The 11,270-nt window shown below is 59.3% G+C and overlaps 1 protein-coding gene across 2 annotated transcripts; it reads left to right on the top strand.

The window, feature by feature from the left end:
• Positions 1 to 1,252: 1,252 nt before the first annotated feature.
• LMAN2L (lectin, mannose binding 2 like) lies at positions 1,253 to 11,217 on the top strand. 2 transcript variants are annotated; one of them, XM_064472785.1, is made up of 9 exons: positions 1,253 to 1,415; positions 1,489 to 1,607; positions 3,182 to 3,299; positions 4,775 to 4,857; positions 6,397 to 6,429; positions 6,795 to 6,956; positions 7,029 to 7,143; positions 8,422 to 8,541; positions 9,458 to 11,217. In XM_064472785.1, exons 1-9 carry the CDS (start codon positions 1,286 to 1,288, stop codon positions 9,598 to 9,600), a joined length of 1,023 nt encoding a protein of 340 aa, XP_064328855.1. In that variant the 5' UTR covers positions 1,253 to 1,285; the 3' UTR covers positions 9,601 to 11,217. The 2 variants fall into 2 exon arrangements, with proteins under 2 accessions (XP_064328855.1, XP_064328856.1); XM_064472786.1 differs by lacking the exon at positions 6,397 to 6,429 and having other exon boundaries at positions 1,254 to 1,415.
• Positions 11,218 to 11,270: the final 53 nt, after the last annotated feature.

Consider the following 11,270-nt stretch of genomic DNA (forward strand, 5'->3'; position numbering starts at 1 on the left):
GTGGGGGGGTGTCCCCTGGGAAATGCGGATGGGTGGGGGCCAGGGGGGACTAGGACCTGGCCGGGGGGTGACATTAGTGGCCATGAGCGGGGTTCCCCAGGGATCAGCGTTGGGGCCGGTCCTGTTCAATATCTTCACTGATGATCTGCATGAGGGGATCGAGGGCACCCTCAGTAAGTTCGCAGATGGCACCAAGTTGGGCGGGAGTGTCGATCTGCTCAAGGGCAGGAAGGCTCTGCAGAGGGACCTGGACAGGCTGCATCCATGGGCCGAGGCCAGCTGTGTGAGGTTTAACAAGGCCCAGTGCCGGGTCCTGCCCTTGGGTCACACCAACCCCAGGCAGCGCCCCAGGCCTGGGGCAGAGGGGCTGGGAAGTGCCCGGCGGAGAAGGCCCTGGGGGTGGGGGCTGACAGCCGGCTGGGCATGAGCCAGCAGTGCCCGGGTGGCCAAGGAGGCCACCAGCCCCCGGGCTTGTGTCAGCACTGCTGTGGCCAGCAGGGGCCGGGCAGGGATGGGGCCCCTGTGCTCGGCCCTGGGGAGGCCCCACCTCGAATGCTGGGCTCAGGTTTGGGCCCCTCGGGACAAGAAGGGCCTGGAGGGGCTGGAGCGTGTCCAGAGAAGGGCAGCGGGGCTGGGGCAGGGTCTGGAGCACAAGTGTGCTGGGGGGCGGCTGGGGGGGCTGGGGGGGTTTAGCCTGGAGAAGAGGGGGCTGAGGGGAGCCCTTCTCGCTCTCTGCAGCTGCCTGAGAGGGGCTGGAGTGAGGGGGGGTCGGTCTCTGCTCCCAAGTCACCAGGGACAGGACGAGAGGGAACGGCCTCAAGCTGCGTCAGGGGAGGTTTAGGTTGGAGATGAGGGGAAATGCCTTCCCTGCCAGAGGGGTCAGGCCCTGGCACAGGCTGCCCCGAGAGGTGGGGGAGTCACCGTCCCTGGGGGGGTTCAAACAACATGTAGTCGTGGCACTTCAGGCCATGGTTTAGGAGGCCTGGGGGGGTTGGGTTGGGGGTTGGACTTGATGATCCTTGAGGTCTTTTCCAACCTGAATGATTCCATAAGGACCGGGTGCGGGGGCACTAGGACCTGAGGGGCAGGACTCAGGCCGGGGCAGCCGCCAGGTGCCGGCCGGACCTTTTAAGGCGGCCGGAACTACATTGCCCATCACCCTCCGCCTCCCCTCGCGCCCCGCCTATCAGTTGACAGCCAGGCCGCGCGGCCAACCGATAGGCGGGGCTGTGGGGCGGGGCGGCCAATGGGTGATCGAGGCGGGGCGCGGCGCGGCGGAGGGAAGATGGCGGCGGCGGGCCGGTGGCGGGCCGGGCTGGCGCTGCTGGCCGTGGCGCTGTCGTTGGGCGGGCCGCGGGCCGAGCAGACGGAGGAGCACCTCAAACGGGAGCACTCCCTCTCCAAGCCGTACCAGGGTGAGTGGGGCAGGAGGGCGGCGGGCGGTGCCCGGTAGCGGCGCCCGGTACCGATGGTGCATGTGGGCCGCAGGTGTGGGCTCGGCCAGCTCGGGGCTGTGGGACCTGCAGGGCAACGCCATGGTCATGACCCAGTACATCCGCCTCACCCCCGACGTGCAGAGCAAGCAGGGAGCCGTCTGGAACCGCGTGGTGAGCCCGGGGGGGAGGGGGCCTGGACCGGGGGGGGGAGGGTCATTGGGATGGGGGGGGCTGTGGGAGAGGGTCGAGACCGCGGGGTGCCCCCCGTGGGGGACCGGAGGAGCGGGGTCAGGCCAGGTTGGGGGGGGGAGAGGGATTTGGGGGCTTGGGGTGAGTATGGGGGGCTGGGGGTCGGGGATTTTGGGGGGCTGGAAGCTGACTTAAGAGGCTGTGAGGGGTCCTGGGGAAGGGGGCTTTGGGGTGTGGGTGTATGGGCAGGACTGGGAGGGGCTGGTGTACTGGGGAAGGAGCTGGGGGATGCATCTTGGTGGGGTGGGAGGTGTCAGTGGGTCTGGGCCATCGGGGGGGTGCGAGGGTCTGGACCAGCAGGTGGGAGGGGTTCATGAGAAGGGTGACTTGGGGGCCTGTGGGAACACAGGGGTGTTTGGGCAGGGGAGGTTTGAAGGTCTGGGCCAAAGTGGTGTGGGGGGGATCGGGGTGGGCTTGGGAGGCTGTAGGGAGAGGGTGGTGCGAAGGTGGCTGGGGATGTTGAGGGGGGCTGGGGGTACCAGTAGCACTTCAGATTCCAGCCTTTGGCATGGCAATTCCTGCAAGGGTTGAGTGGCCTCCACCCCATGTGAATTTAGGATGCCTGTACTGACCACCTTGGGGTCTCTCTTGGCACCACCACAGCTGGAGCATGCCCACTGCCCCCTTTGCCATGCCCACACCACAGAGCGGGGCCGGTCAAGTGGCAGCTCGATGTGGCATGCCAGTGCTGAGCTCTGTTAAAGTGTTTTGCTGCCCCCACGAGCCTTTTGCCTGGCAGACAGCAAGGCTGCCTTTAATACCTTGATAATTCCTGTTGAATATCAATTTGGGGTTGAAATCAGCAGGGTTTTTGTGCCCCACTGCTCTGTAGTGGTTTGAAAAATGTCCTATGAGACCAGAAGGGATCCATCATGCTCAACTTCTATTGTATAAAATATTGAGGGAGGGATTTTTTGCTTGGCTTTACAGCTCCCACAAACTGTTGTGGCTTCCAAGCGAAGCCACCAGCCAGCTTCACGACATTGCGTGAGCGAATCTGTTACAAGCTCCTTGTGTTTTGTGCCTGTTCACACAAGGAATTTGTTGGTAGCTCAGGATCTAATTGGCTCAACAGCAATTAAGAAGCTGGAGCTGCTCCTCGGGCTCTTTCTGCTCTCTTTTTCCTGGGTGCGAGTTATTGATTTTGATGAAGTTGCTGTTGTCTCAGCATAGCGTGAGATCAGAATCAGTTCCTTGGCTTTTTATAGCCTTGGGCAAGGACCAATTCCCTCAGTTTAATGATGTCCCTTGGGATTAATTATTCTTGCTTGCATCCAAAATAGGACAGCGTGGCCTGTTGGCAAAGGAAATGGGGAGTGGCAGTGCGCTCTCCGGTTTGGTGGCGTGTGGAGTTGCCGGCTGCTGTGATGGGCAGGGGACAGCGCAGCGGGCTGCGGCGGTCCGTCCCCGCCGTCCCTCACCCTCGTGTGTAGGGAAGCGGTGGGTGCTGGCATGAGGGACACCCTCATTTCACATCCTTGCTCCTTCTCTTGCAGCCATGTTATCTCCGAGACTGGGAGATGCAGGTGCATTTTAAAATCCACGGGCAAGGCAAGAAAAACCTGAATGGAGATGGCTTTGCTATCTGGTACACCAAAGATCGCATGCAGCCAGGTAAAGTGCTGGCGGCAGCTGCCAGGACGGAGGCTGTGCCTTGAGGGGAAGGTGTTGGGCGACACGTGCCACCAGCTCTCAGACATCGTCTCCCCAGTCTGTAGGCTCACTCGGGGAAATAGCAGTGGGGAATCGCAGCGTCCTCTGGGGAACTGTGGTGTTTTGGGGCCTTAAGGCTGTTTTTCTCTCGCCCTGGAAGGTGAAGAGGGAGTAATGACCATGCGTGAGGCTGCCTCTGAGCCTCGGCACCCTGGGTTGGGAGTTTACGGGGCTCTGGGAGGCTGGAATCAGCTTGGGGGTAGACGGCTTTGGGGTTATTTTGTCCTGATCTTGAGACGGGTGGTATAACGGGAAGCATGGGGCCTCCCACACTGGGAGTCAGCTCCTTAAAAAACAGACTGCAGAGGAAGTTCGATCCTTGATCAGCAAAGGGTAGGGAATTTAATCCTGCCCTCAGACTTCCCTGCCTGGAGGGTCCTTGATTAACTGCCCCAGGCTGCGCAGAGTTTTGTAGTGCTCTGCTCTGTCTCCGGCCTTTGAATCCCAGAATGGCGGGGGTTGGCAGGGCCCTCTGGAGCTCACCCCGTCCCACCCCTGCTGGAGCAGGCACCCCCAGAGCAGGGGCCCAGGGCCGCGTCCAGGCGGGGGGTGAATGTCTCCAGGGAAGGGACCCCACAGCCTCTCTGGGCAGCCTGTGCCCCTGCTCTGGCACCCGCACAGGGAAGGGGTTTGTCCTCACGTTCAGGTGGAACCTCCCGTGTTCCATCTTGTGCCCGTTGCCCCTTGGCCTGGCGTTGGGCACCACTGAAAAGAGTCTAGTCCCATCCTCCTGACACCCACCCTTCAGGTATTTATAAGCACTGATGAGATCCCCCCTCAGTCTTCTCCAGGCTGAACAAACCCAGGTCTCTCAGCCTTTCCTCACAAGGGAGATGCTCCAGTCCCCTGAGCATCTTGGTAGCTCTTTGCTGGACTTGCTCAAGCAGCTCCACATCATTCTTGAACTGGGGGGACCACATCTGGACAAAGCATTCCTGATGTGGTCTCTCTAGGGCAGAGTAGATGGGGAGGATGACCTCCCTCGCCCTGCTGGCCACACTCCTTTGAATGCAGCCCAGGACACTGTTGGCGAGGTGATGCAGCTCTGCCTTACAGAAGCAGGTGGAAACTGGGGACAAAAGATCCATCCGTGCTGATCCCCCATCAGTGTCTGATCTGGGTCTCCCTGCCACAGCAACATTAAAGAGCCTTTGCTTGTTAACGAGCCTCTGACCCCGTATAACCTCCCAACTTGACTTGTGTGTGGGTTTTCATGCGGAATTATGTGACTTGAGGGTAAATCTACCCCTGTGTGGTCTGGAGAGCTCTTGCCTTGTTATCTGATAAAAAGAATAACACGAAGGGATGTGTAGCAAACCCTTTGCAATGCCTGCCTGACCTTTCCACCCTTACTCAGAGCCTCTCCTTTGTTCTAGGGCCTGTCTTTGGAAGCAAGGATAACTTCCTGGGCCTGGGAGTGTTCGTGGACACCTACCCAAACGAGGAGAAGCAGCAGGAGGTGAGCTGGGAAGGATAAACAGGATGGGGCTGCTTGCCAGCTGCCTGCAGAGTGTGGCATGGGCAGCACCAAGGTTATGGCTTGCGTCACTGCGAATGTAGCTCTTCATCGGTGCAGTGCCATCTTTTCTGAGCTCTTAAATCAGAGACCAGATATTCCTCTGCTTCCTCTCCACCGCCTTTCCCTGCTGTGCTCTGTAGTTTTTTTTTTTTTTCTTCCCAGCGTGGCAATAACTCTTCACCGTGAAAACCTGCAGGGTAGTTTTGTGGTCAGCTTTACCCAGAGGAAAAGCTTTCAGGGCAGAAGGAAACTAGCTGATGACACCACCTCTGTATTGGGAGTTCCTGTGCTTTCCGGAGGCTGCCAGCGAGTAGTGCTTGAGGTGAAGCTGTACCAAGAGCATGGGCTTTGTAGACCTCGAGCAGAGCAGCACCCGAGCTGCCAGCCCAGGCCTGCCTGCACGGCGGGGCTGTTTCCTGGCAGCTGGTCGGCAGGAGGCTTTCCCCGCTCTCGGGGATGCGGTGTGACTGCACTCTGCCTCTTTGAAGGATGCCTGTCTAAAGACGTTTGTGTTCCTGATGTGTCTGTTGTTTGTTTGGGTTTTGTTCGCGTCCATTCCTGTGGAGAAAGGCGTGCGGAAGAAGTTAAAGCCAGGCCTTTCCCACGCTGATGCTGCAATCTGTTTCATCACTCCAAAACCAAAGCTGGACCCTTTTGTAATTCTAGCTTCTCCTAAAAAATAGGTGCTATTTTACCCCAAGACCCTGGTGCTCACCCCAGCGCCCCGCAGGACCCCCTTCACCCCAGGGAGAGACAAAGGGGTGCAGTTTGGGATGCGCCCTGACGTCAGAGCTGCCGAGCAAACGTTGAGTAACTACCGAGTTTTGTTCCAAGCACAAAGTCCACCCCTGCACCAGAGCTGGCTGCTTTGAGTGTTTGAAAAGCCTTTCTGAGCCGCCTGGTGCCATGTTACCAAGGTGGCAGCTCCGCTTTTGTGGGGTAAAGGGATGCACAATGGGTCTTATTTAAAAGAAATAATGAGTGGAATGTGGGTGTCCGGCTTCCCAGCACAGTCTGCAACCGGAGGGGGCTGCCCTCCTCAGGTCAAGCACCGAGGAAGGGAAACCATGGAGAAATGCTGGTCGGCCAGTTGCTGTAATGGTGTGTGGGTTCACGGCTGCTTTCCCTCACCTTTTAAAAGGGCAAAAAGATGCATCTTATCCTCGAGGGAAGAGGGACGGGTTAGTTGTGGGCCCTGGGGAGCGGTCGTGGCCGACGCGTCCCCTGTTGGGTGCTGGCTTTTGTGTGAGTGAGCTGCTGCATGACAGGAGGAAAAATGCTGTATGTGGCTTTTGCCCGCTGGCGCCATTTCCTAGCCATGTGTCCTGGCATTTGGCACTGGACCCTCTCTGCTAAGCCGATAACATGCTGAGCTTTCTAGGGAGGAAGTTTCCAGGTTGCAGGTTAATACTAAACTCTGGTCTATGACCGTCTTGCTTCTGTGCTCTTTCTTGCTTTGCGATAACCCTGGACTGGCAGGCTCAGAAGAGGAGGTACAGCCCGGGAAATCAGGTACTTGCTCTTGCCAACCTACCCATTCCCAAGCTGTCAGGTTTCACATTGGCTCACGGTCGAGGAATTCCCTCCTCTGAGCTCCAGAAATCCCTGTGTGAGCTGGGAGACTGCATGGAAATCGGCTGTCTTCCATCCCGAACATCTGGGAGCTGAGGCTGGGCCCAAGGAGGGCTGGGGGATGAAGTGAGATCGTGCTGTTGTCTTCTTGAGATGGATTCTTGGGGGGTGATGGAGCTTGGGATCTGGTAGGGGTGTTGTGGCTCTTGACCCCAGAGGCGCACTGGGATGCGTGGGCAGCCGGTAGTCGAGCCGTGGCCGATGGCGAGAGCAGAAACTCACCGCCAGCCTTGCCCCCCTCGCAGCGCGTCTTCCCCTACATCTCGGCCATGGTGAACAACGGCTCTCTCACCTACGACCACGACCGGGATGGGAGGCCGACGGAGCTGGGGGGCTGCACGGCCATGGTGCGCAACCTCAACCACGACACCTTCCTGGTGATCCGCTACGTGAAGAGGAGACTGACGGTGAGTGCTGACTGCCAGGGCAGAGTGGGCGTCGGGGCCATGGGGGAGCTAAGGGAGCTGCTTCTTTCGCAGGTGTTGATCGATATCGATGGTAAGCACGAGTGGCGAGACTGCATTGACGTGCCGGGCGTGCGCTTGCCCCGCGGGTACTACTTCGGGACCTCTTCTGTCACCGGAGACCTGTCAGGTATTGCTCTGGGGTCCCCAGCCTCGCTTCCCAAGCAGCTCTGGCAGCTCTTGTGCAGCTTTGGGTGTCTGGAGGTGCAGCTCGGTACCTGCTGGGGCTTGCAGAAGCACGTGAGGACCTTTCCGTGCTTTAAACACCCTTGAGCTGTGAGCAGGAGCCTTGTTTTTTGTCTTGCAGCAAGTCCTGAGGAGCCAAAAGCCCAGTCTGGGCACGTCGCTCCCCTAAATGCTTTGCCTAGGCAGCACTTCCCGTTTTCCTTGAGCTCCCTGGGGGGCCTCAGCCAGCCTCTCTTAACAACACAGCAGCAAAGCTGCTGTACCGGCTCAGCCAGAGGTGTCTCCAAAACACGCACCTTGGGAGGAGTAAAAACAGGATGAGTACTCAAAAAAACCTCCTGTTCTCTCCTGCCGCAGCCTGCAATGCCGGGTGAGCCCCAAGGGCAGCGCTGGAAAGAACTGCCGTCGCTGCAAACGCCCCAGGCGTTACAGCCAAGTCGCGATGCTTGCTCCTGCTCTCTGGCTCTGTCTCTGGGACCTGCCTGGGTGTATTTTGCTTTGGCTTTCCTAGCCTGAGAGCTGTTGCCTGCCCGTTATTGAGGGAGGGACTGGCCCCGCGCGCCTGGAGCCGATGGTGTAATGTGGGCTGATGTAAATCGGGATTTACAGAGAGCTAAAGCTCAAGCCCTCCACCTTCCTCAGCGTAATACTTCTCTCCCGGCACTGGCCGATGTGCCACAAGGCCTGACGTTACACTGCTGTGCCTCTTTTGGCAGGTTTTAAGCCCAATTTGAGTTGTGCCTCTACAAAAGCGCATTGGCGGCCGGTGTCTGGGCCCATTGTTGGCTCCAACAGAAGTTCCTCTTCGCGCTCAGATCTCTGCCCTGCGCCCAGGGAGCTGGCAGGCTGGTGTGGAGCGCTCACCTTGTCCCACTAACAACTCTGCCATCATGAGCAAAAGAAGCAGGGCCACACGAGGCCGATGCTAACACATACCCTTTGGGTGGCCGAGCAGTTTTGAGTCAGATAAACTGAAAAACAGCCAACCAGACCAGATCAAGTGGCTTAAATGTTCCTGTTAGAGGGCCCTGGGCTGGGGCGCAGCTCTCAGCCTGGCGTAGGCCCTGCCCTGTGGAGGTGAGCTTTCCCCCCCTGGGAGGGGAGAGCCAGTGCCTTTGCCCCAGGTGATAACATCCCACGGTGCTGTCTGGGGCACTCAAATCCCTGGCCAGAGCCATATTTGTCGGTGATGCCTTGGGACACGTTTCTGTTCTGCTTCCAGACAACCATGACATCATTTCGCTGAAGCTTTACCAGCTGACGGTGGAGCGGACGCCAGAGGAGGAGAAGCGGGACAGAGAGGTGTATCTGCCAGTCGTGGACAACCTGAAGCTGCCGGGAAGTGAGTAGGAGCTGCCGGCCTCAGGTGGGGGAAGGTGGGACTGGGAGGGATTTGGGGGAACCCGCGATGTGGTGCTTGCAGAGCAGAAACCATGTCATCTCGCCAGCAAACCAGCTGAGCTCCAGCTGGAACTGGGAGGTCTGTGTCCTGTTCCACCTGCCGACAGCTGTTCTTGCTCACTGTGTGACACAGCTGGTGTCGCAGCCCGCCTCTCTTTGGTGTAGGCGTAGCGGGCAGCAGCGCTTGCCCTTGGAGGAGCGCTCCCCTCCTGGAGGACCCTGGCCTCCCCGTTAGTCATGCTGTGACTGAAATGGTGTGTGCTGGTCCACTGGAAGCTCATAGAATCATTAAGGTTGAAAAAGACCTCTAGGATCATCAAGCCCAACCCAACGCCCCCAGGCTTCCTAAACCATGTCCCCAAGTGCCACGTCTAGATGTTTTTTAAACCCCCCCCCAGGGACGGTGACTTCCCCCCCTCAGGGCAGCCTGTGCCAGGGCCTGACCCCTCTGGCAGGGAAGGCATTTCCCTCATCTCCAACCTAAACCTCACCTGACGCAGCTTGAGGCCGTTTCTTCTCATTCTAGTAACTTGGGAGAGGAGACCAACCCCCAGCTCGCTACAGCTCATTTCAGGCAGTTGTAGAGAGTGAGAGGTTTGAACCTCCCGAAATCCCACCGCAGACGCGTCCGTGAGCCCCCTGTGTTCCCTGAGGTCTCACAGCTCCGGCCCTTACAATGAGCAGCGCCCGAAAGCTTTGGAGAGCTGAACTATAGGGTGGCGTGAGCCCGGCAGGGTGTGCGTGGGCTTGCTGGTGTGTCGGTGTGGGGCAGTTAAACCCCCCAGTGCAGGCAAATCTCAGCTGGGTTTCGGGGCACGGGGGGCTCATGGGCTGTTTTTCCTTCCTCTGTCATGCAGTGGAGGCGCCGCTGGAGCCCATGAGCGGCCTGGCTCTCTTCTTAATTGTCTTCTTCTCCCTTGTTGCCATCGTTTTTGCCATTGTCATTGGAGTCATCGTCTACAACAAGTGGCAGGAGCAGAGCCGGAAACACTTCTATTGACTTGGGACCCACCCCGCGATGGCCCGTTGCTAGTCCTTGCTGGCCGTGTCCCGGCTCCCACCTGTCCCAGACTGGCCAGAGCGTGATGGACCGACCCTCACGGCAGGGACCCTCGTGTCCCCCCGAAAACCCCAGCGGGGACAGCTGCTGTTTCTTATCAGGCTCCAGAACTCCCACACTGCTCCCGGTGGGAGTGGGGGATCCCCAGCGTGGTGTGCGAGGGACCGGGAGCCGAGCGCTGCGGGGACGGACCTGCCATCCCCTGAAGGGGCTTTGCTTTCTGAGCTGTTCAGGAGGACGGGCTGTGCCGGCGGTGCTGAGCTGTCTCTGCCATCCAAGGAGCCCGAAAGCGGGCAGAAATTGCCACCTCAGCGGTGAAATGCCGGCTGAGGTTCGCCAGCGAGCGCCTGCTTCCCTCGCCGCCTCCTGCAATAACCCCTCGCAGTGTTGCCATTACCTTCGCAACCCCTTATCTCAATGGTTTCATTTCCAGGAGGGGTTTTTCCAAGCCGTTCATCCCGCTCCGTCTGTTCTCCGTCGCTTGCCTTAGGCTGTCTTTGGAGACTGGACTGTTTTTCTTTGTAATTTGAATTCCCGTGCTGCTGTGCAACCCACCTCCGCCCCGCTAGTTGCCGAGGTTTGGTGTTTCGGGGCAGGGAATGGTGATGGTTTTCCCTGGCAGCGAGGCGGGTCGAGCTGGGAACCTGCCTGGCTGCTGGGCTCACCCCTCGGGGAGCAGCCAGTCTCCTCCACAGCCCCTCGCTGCAGACCCCTCCCCGGTCCGGGGTGTAACGCTGGGTTCCCCATTTCTAATAACCGTTTGCTGCTGCGCCTCGGGGCTTGGCCCCTCTCCCCGTTCCGTAGGGCCGCGGCCGAGCATGCCGCCACCTCCGCACGCCTCCCGTCCCGGCGCGGCCTCCTGCACCGTGGTGTTTGCATGTCGTGTCGTGGCTTCTGGCAGCTTTCCCCTCGGTGCTCGCTGCGTCCCGGGGCCCCTCCGAGGAGGAGCTGAGCCTCGCGGGGCGATCCCCTGCCTCTCGGAGCCGGAGCTCTCGCTGCCTTTCAGGGAGTCGTAGTTTATTCCTACCTCAGTGACTGCTTTGGTCAACGATTGCGTGTCTCTTGCCGGTCGCCACAGCCGCCTTCGCCCCAGGGGCCTTGTGGGTTGCTCACAAGGTGGTGGCACAGAGGGCACGGGGTCCCCGGTGGGACCCAGGAGAGGGAGATACTAGGTCAGTTTGTCCCAGGGGAGTCTAGTGGCTCTGGGGACATCAAGGCGGCAAATTTGTCACCCCACCAGCAGCAGCACCCTCCTCGACGGTGTCCTGGGGAGCCATGTCCTTGACCTACTGCTTTCCAGGACGCCTGCGCCGGATCCCCACGGGCTCCCAGTGGTGCCTGGGATGCACGCACGTGTGGCCGGCAGTTTTTTGGCAGGATGCTGTCGTGGGGGTTGGTGGGAGGTTTTTTCAAAGTGCTCAATGGTGGTTGTGGCCCAAAAAGAGAGTGTTTCTGGTGTTTTGCCTCTTCTTTCTGTCTGATAACCAGGGGCGAAATGTCTGTGCCTCTCCCTGGAGCTGTAGCTGGTATCTCAGAATAAACATCAGTGTGTGTGTGTGACAGGGCCGTGCTTTTTGTCACCGCCCAATGCCCTGGATGCAGCGTTTCCT

Source organism: Phalacrocorax carbo, chromosome 24 (genome assembly GCF_963921805.1).
Source record: "Phalacrocorax carbo chromosome 24, bPhaCar2.1, whole genome shotgun sequence".
Lineage (NCBI taxonomy): Eukaryota > Metazoa > Chordata > Aves > Suliformes > Phalacrocoracidae > Phalacrocorax > Phalacrocorax carbo.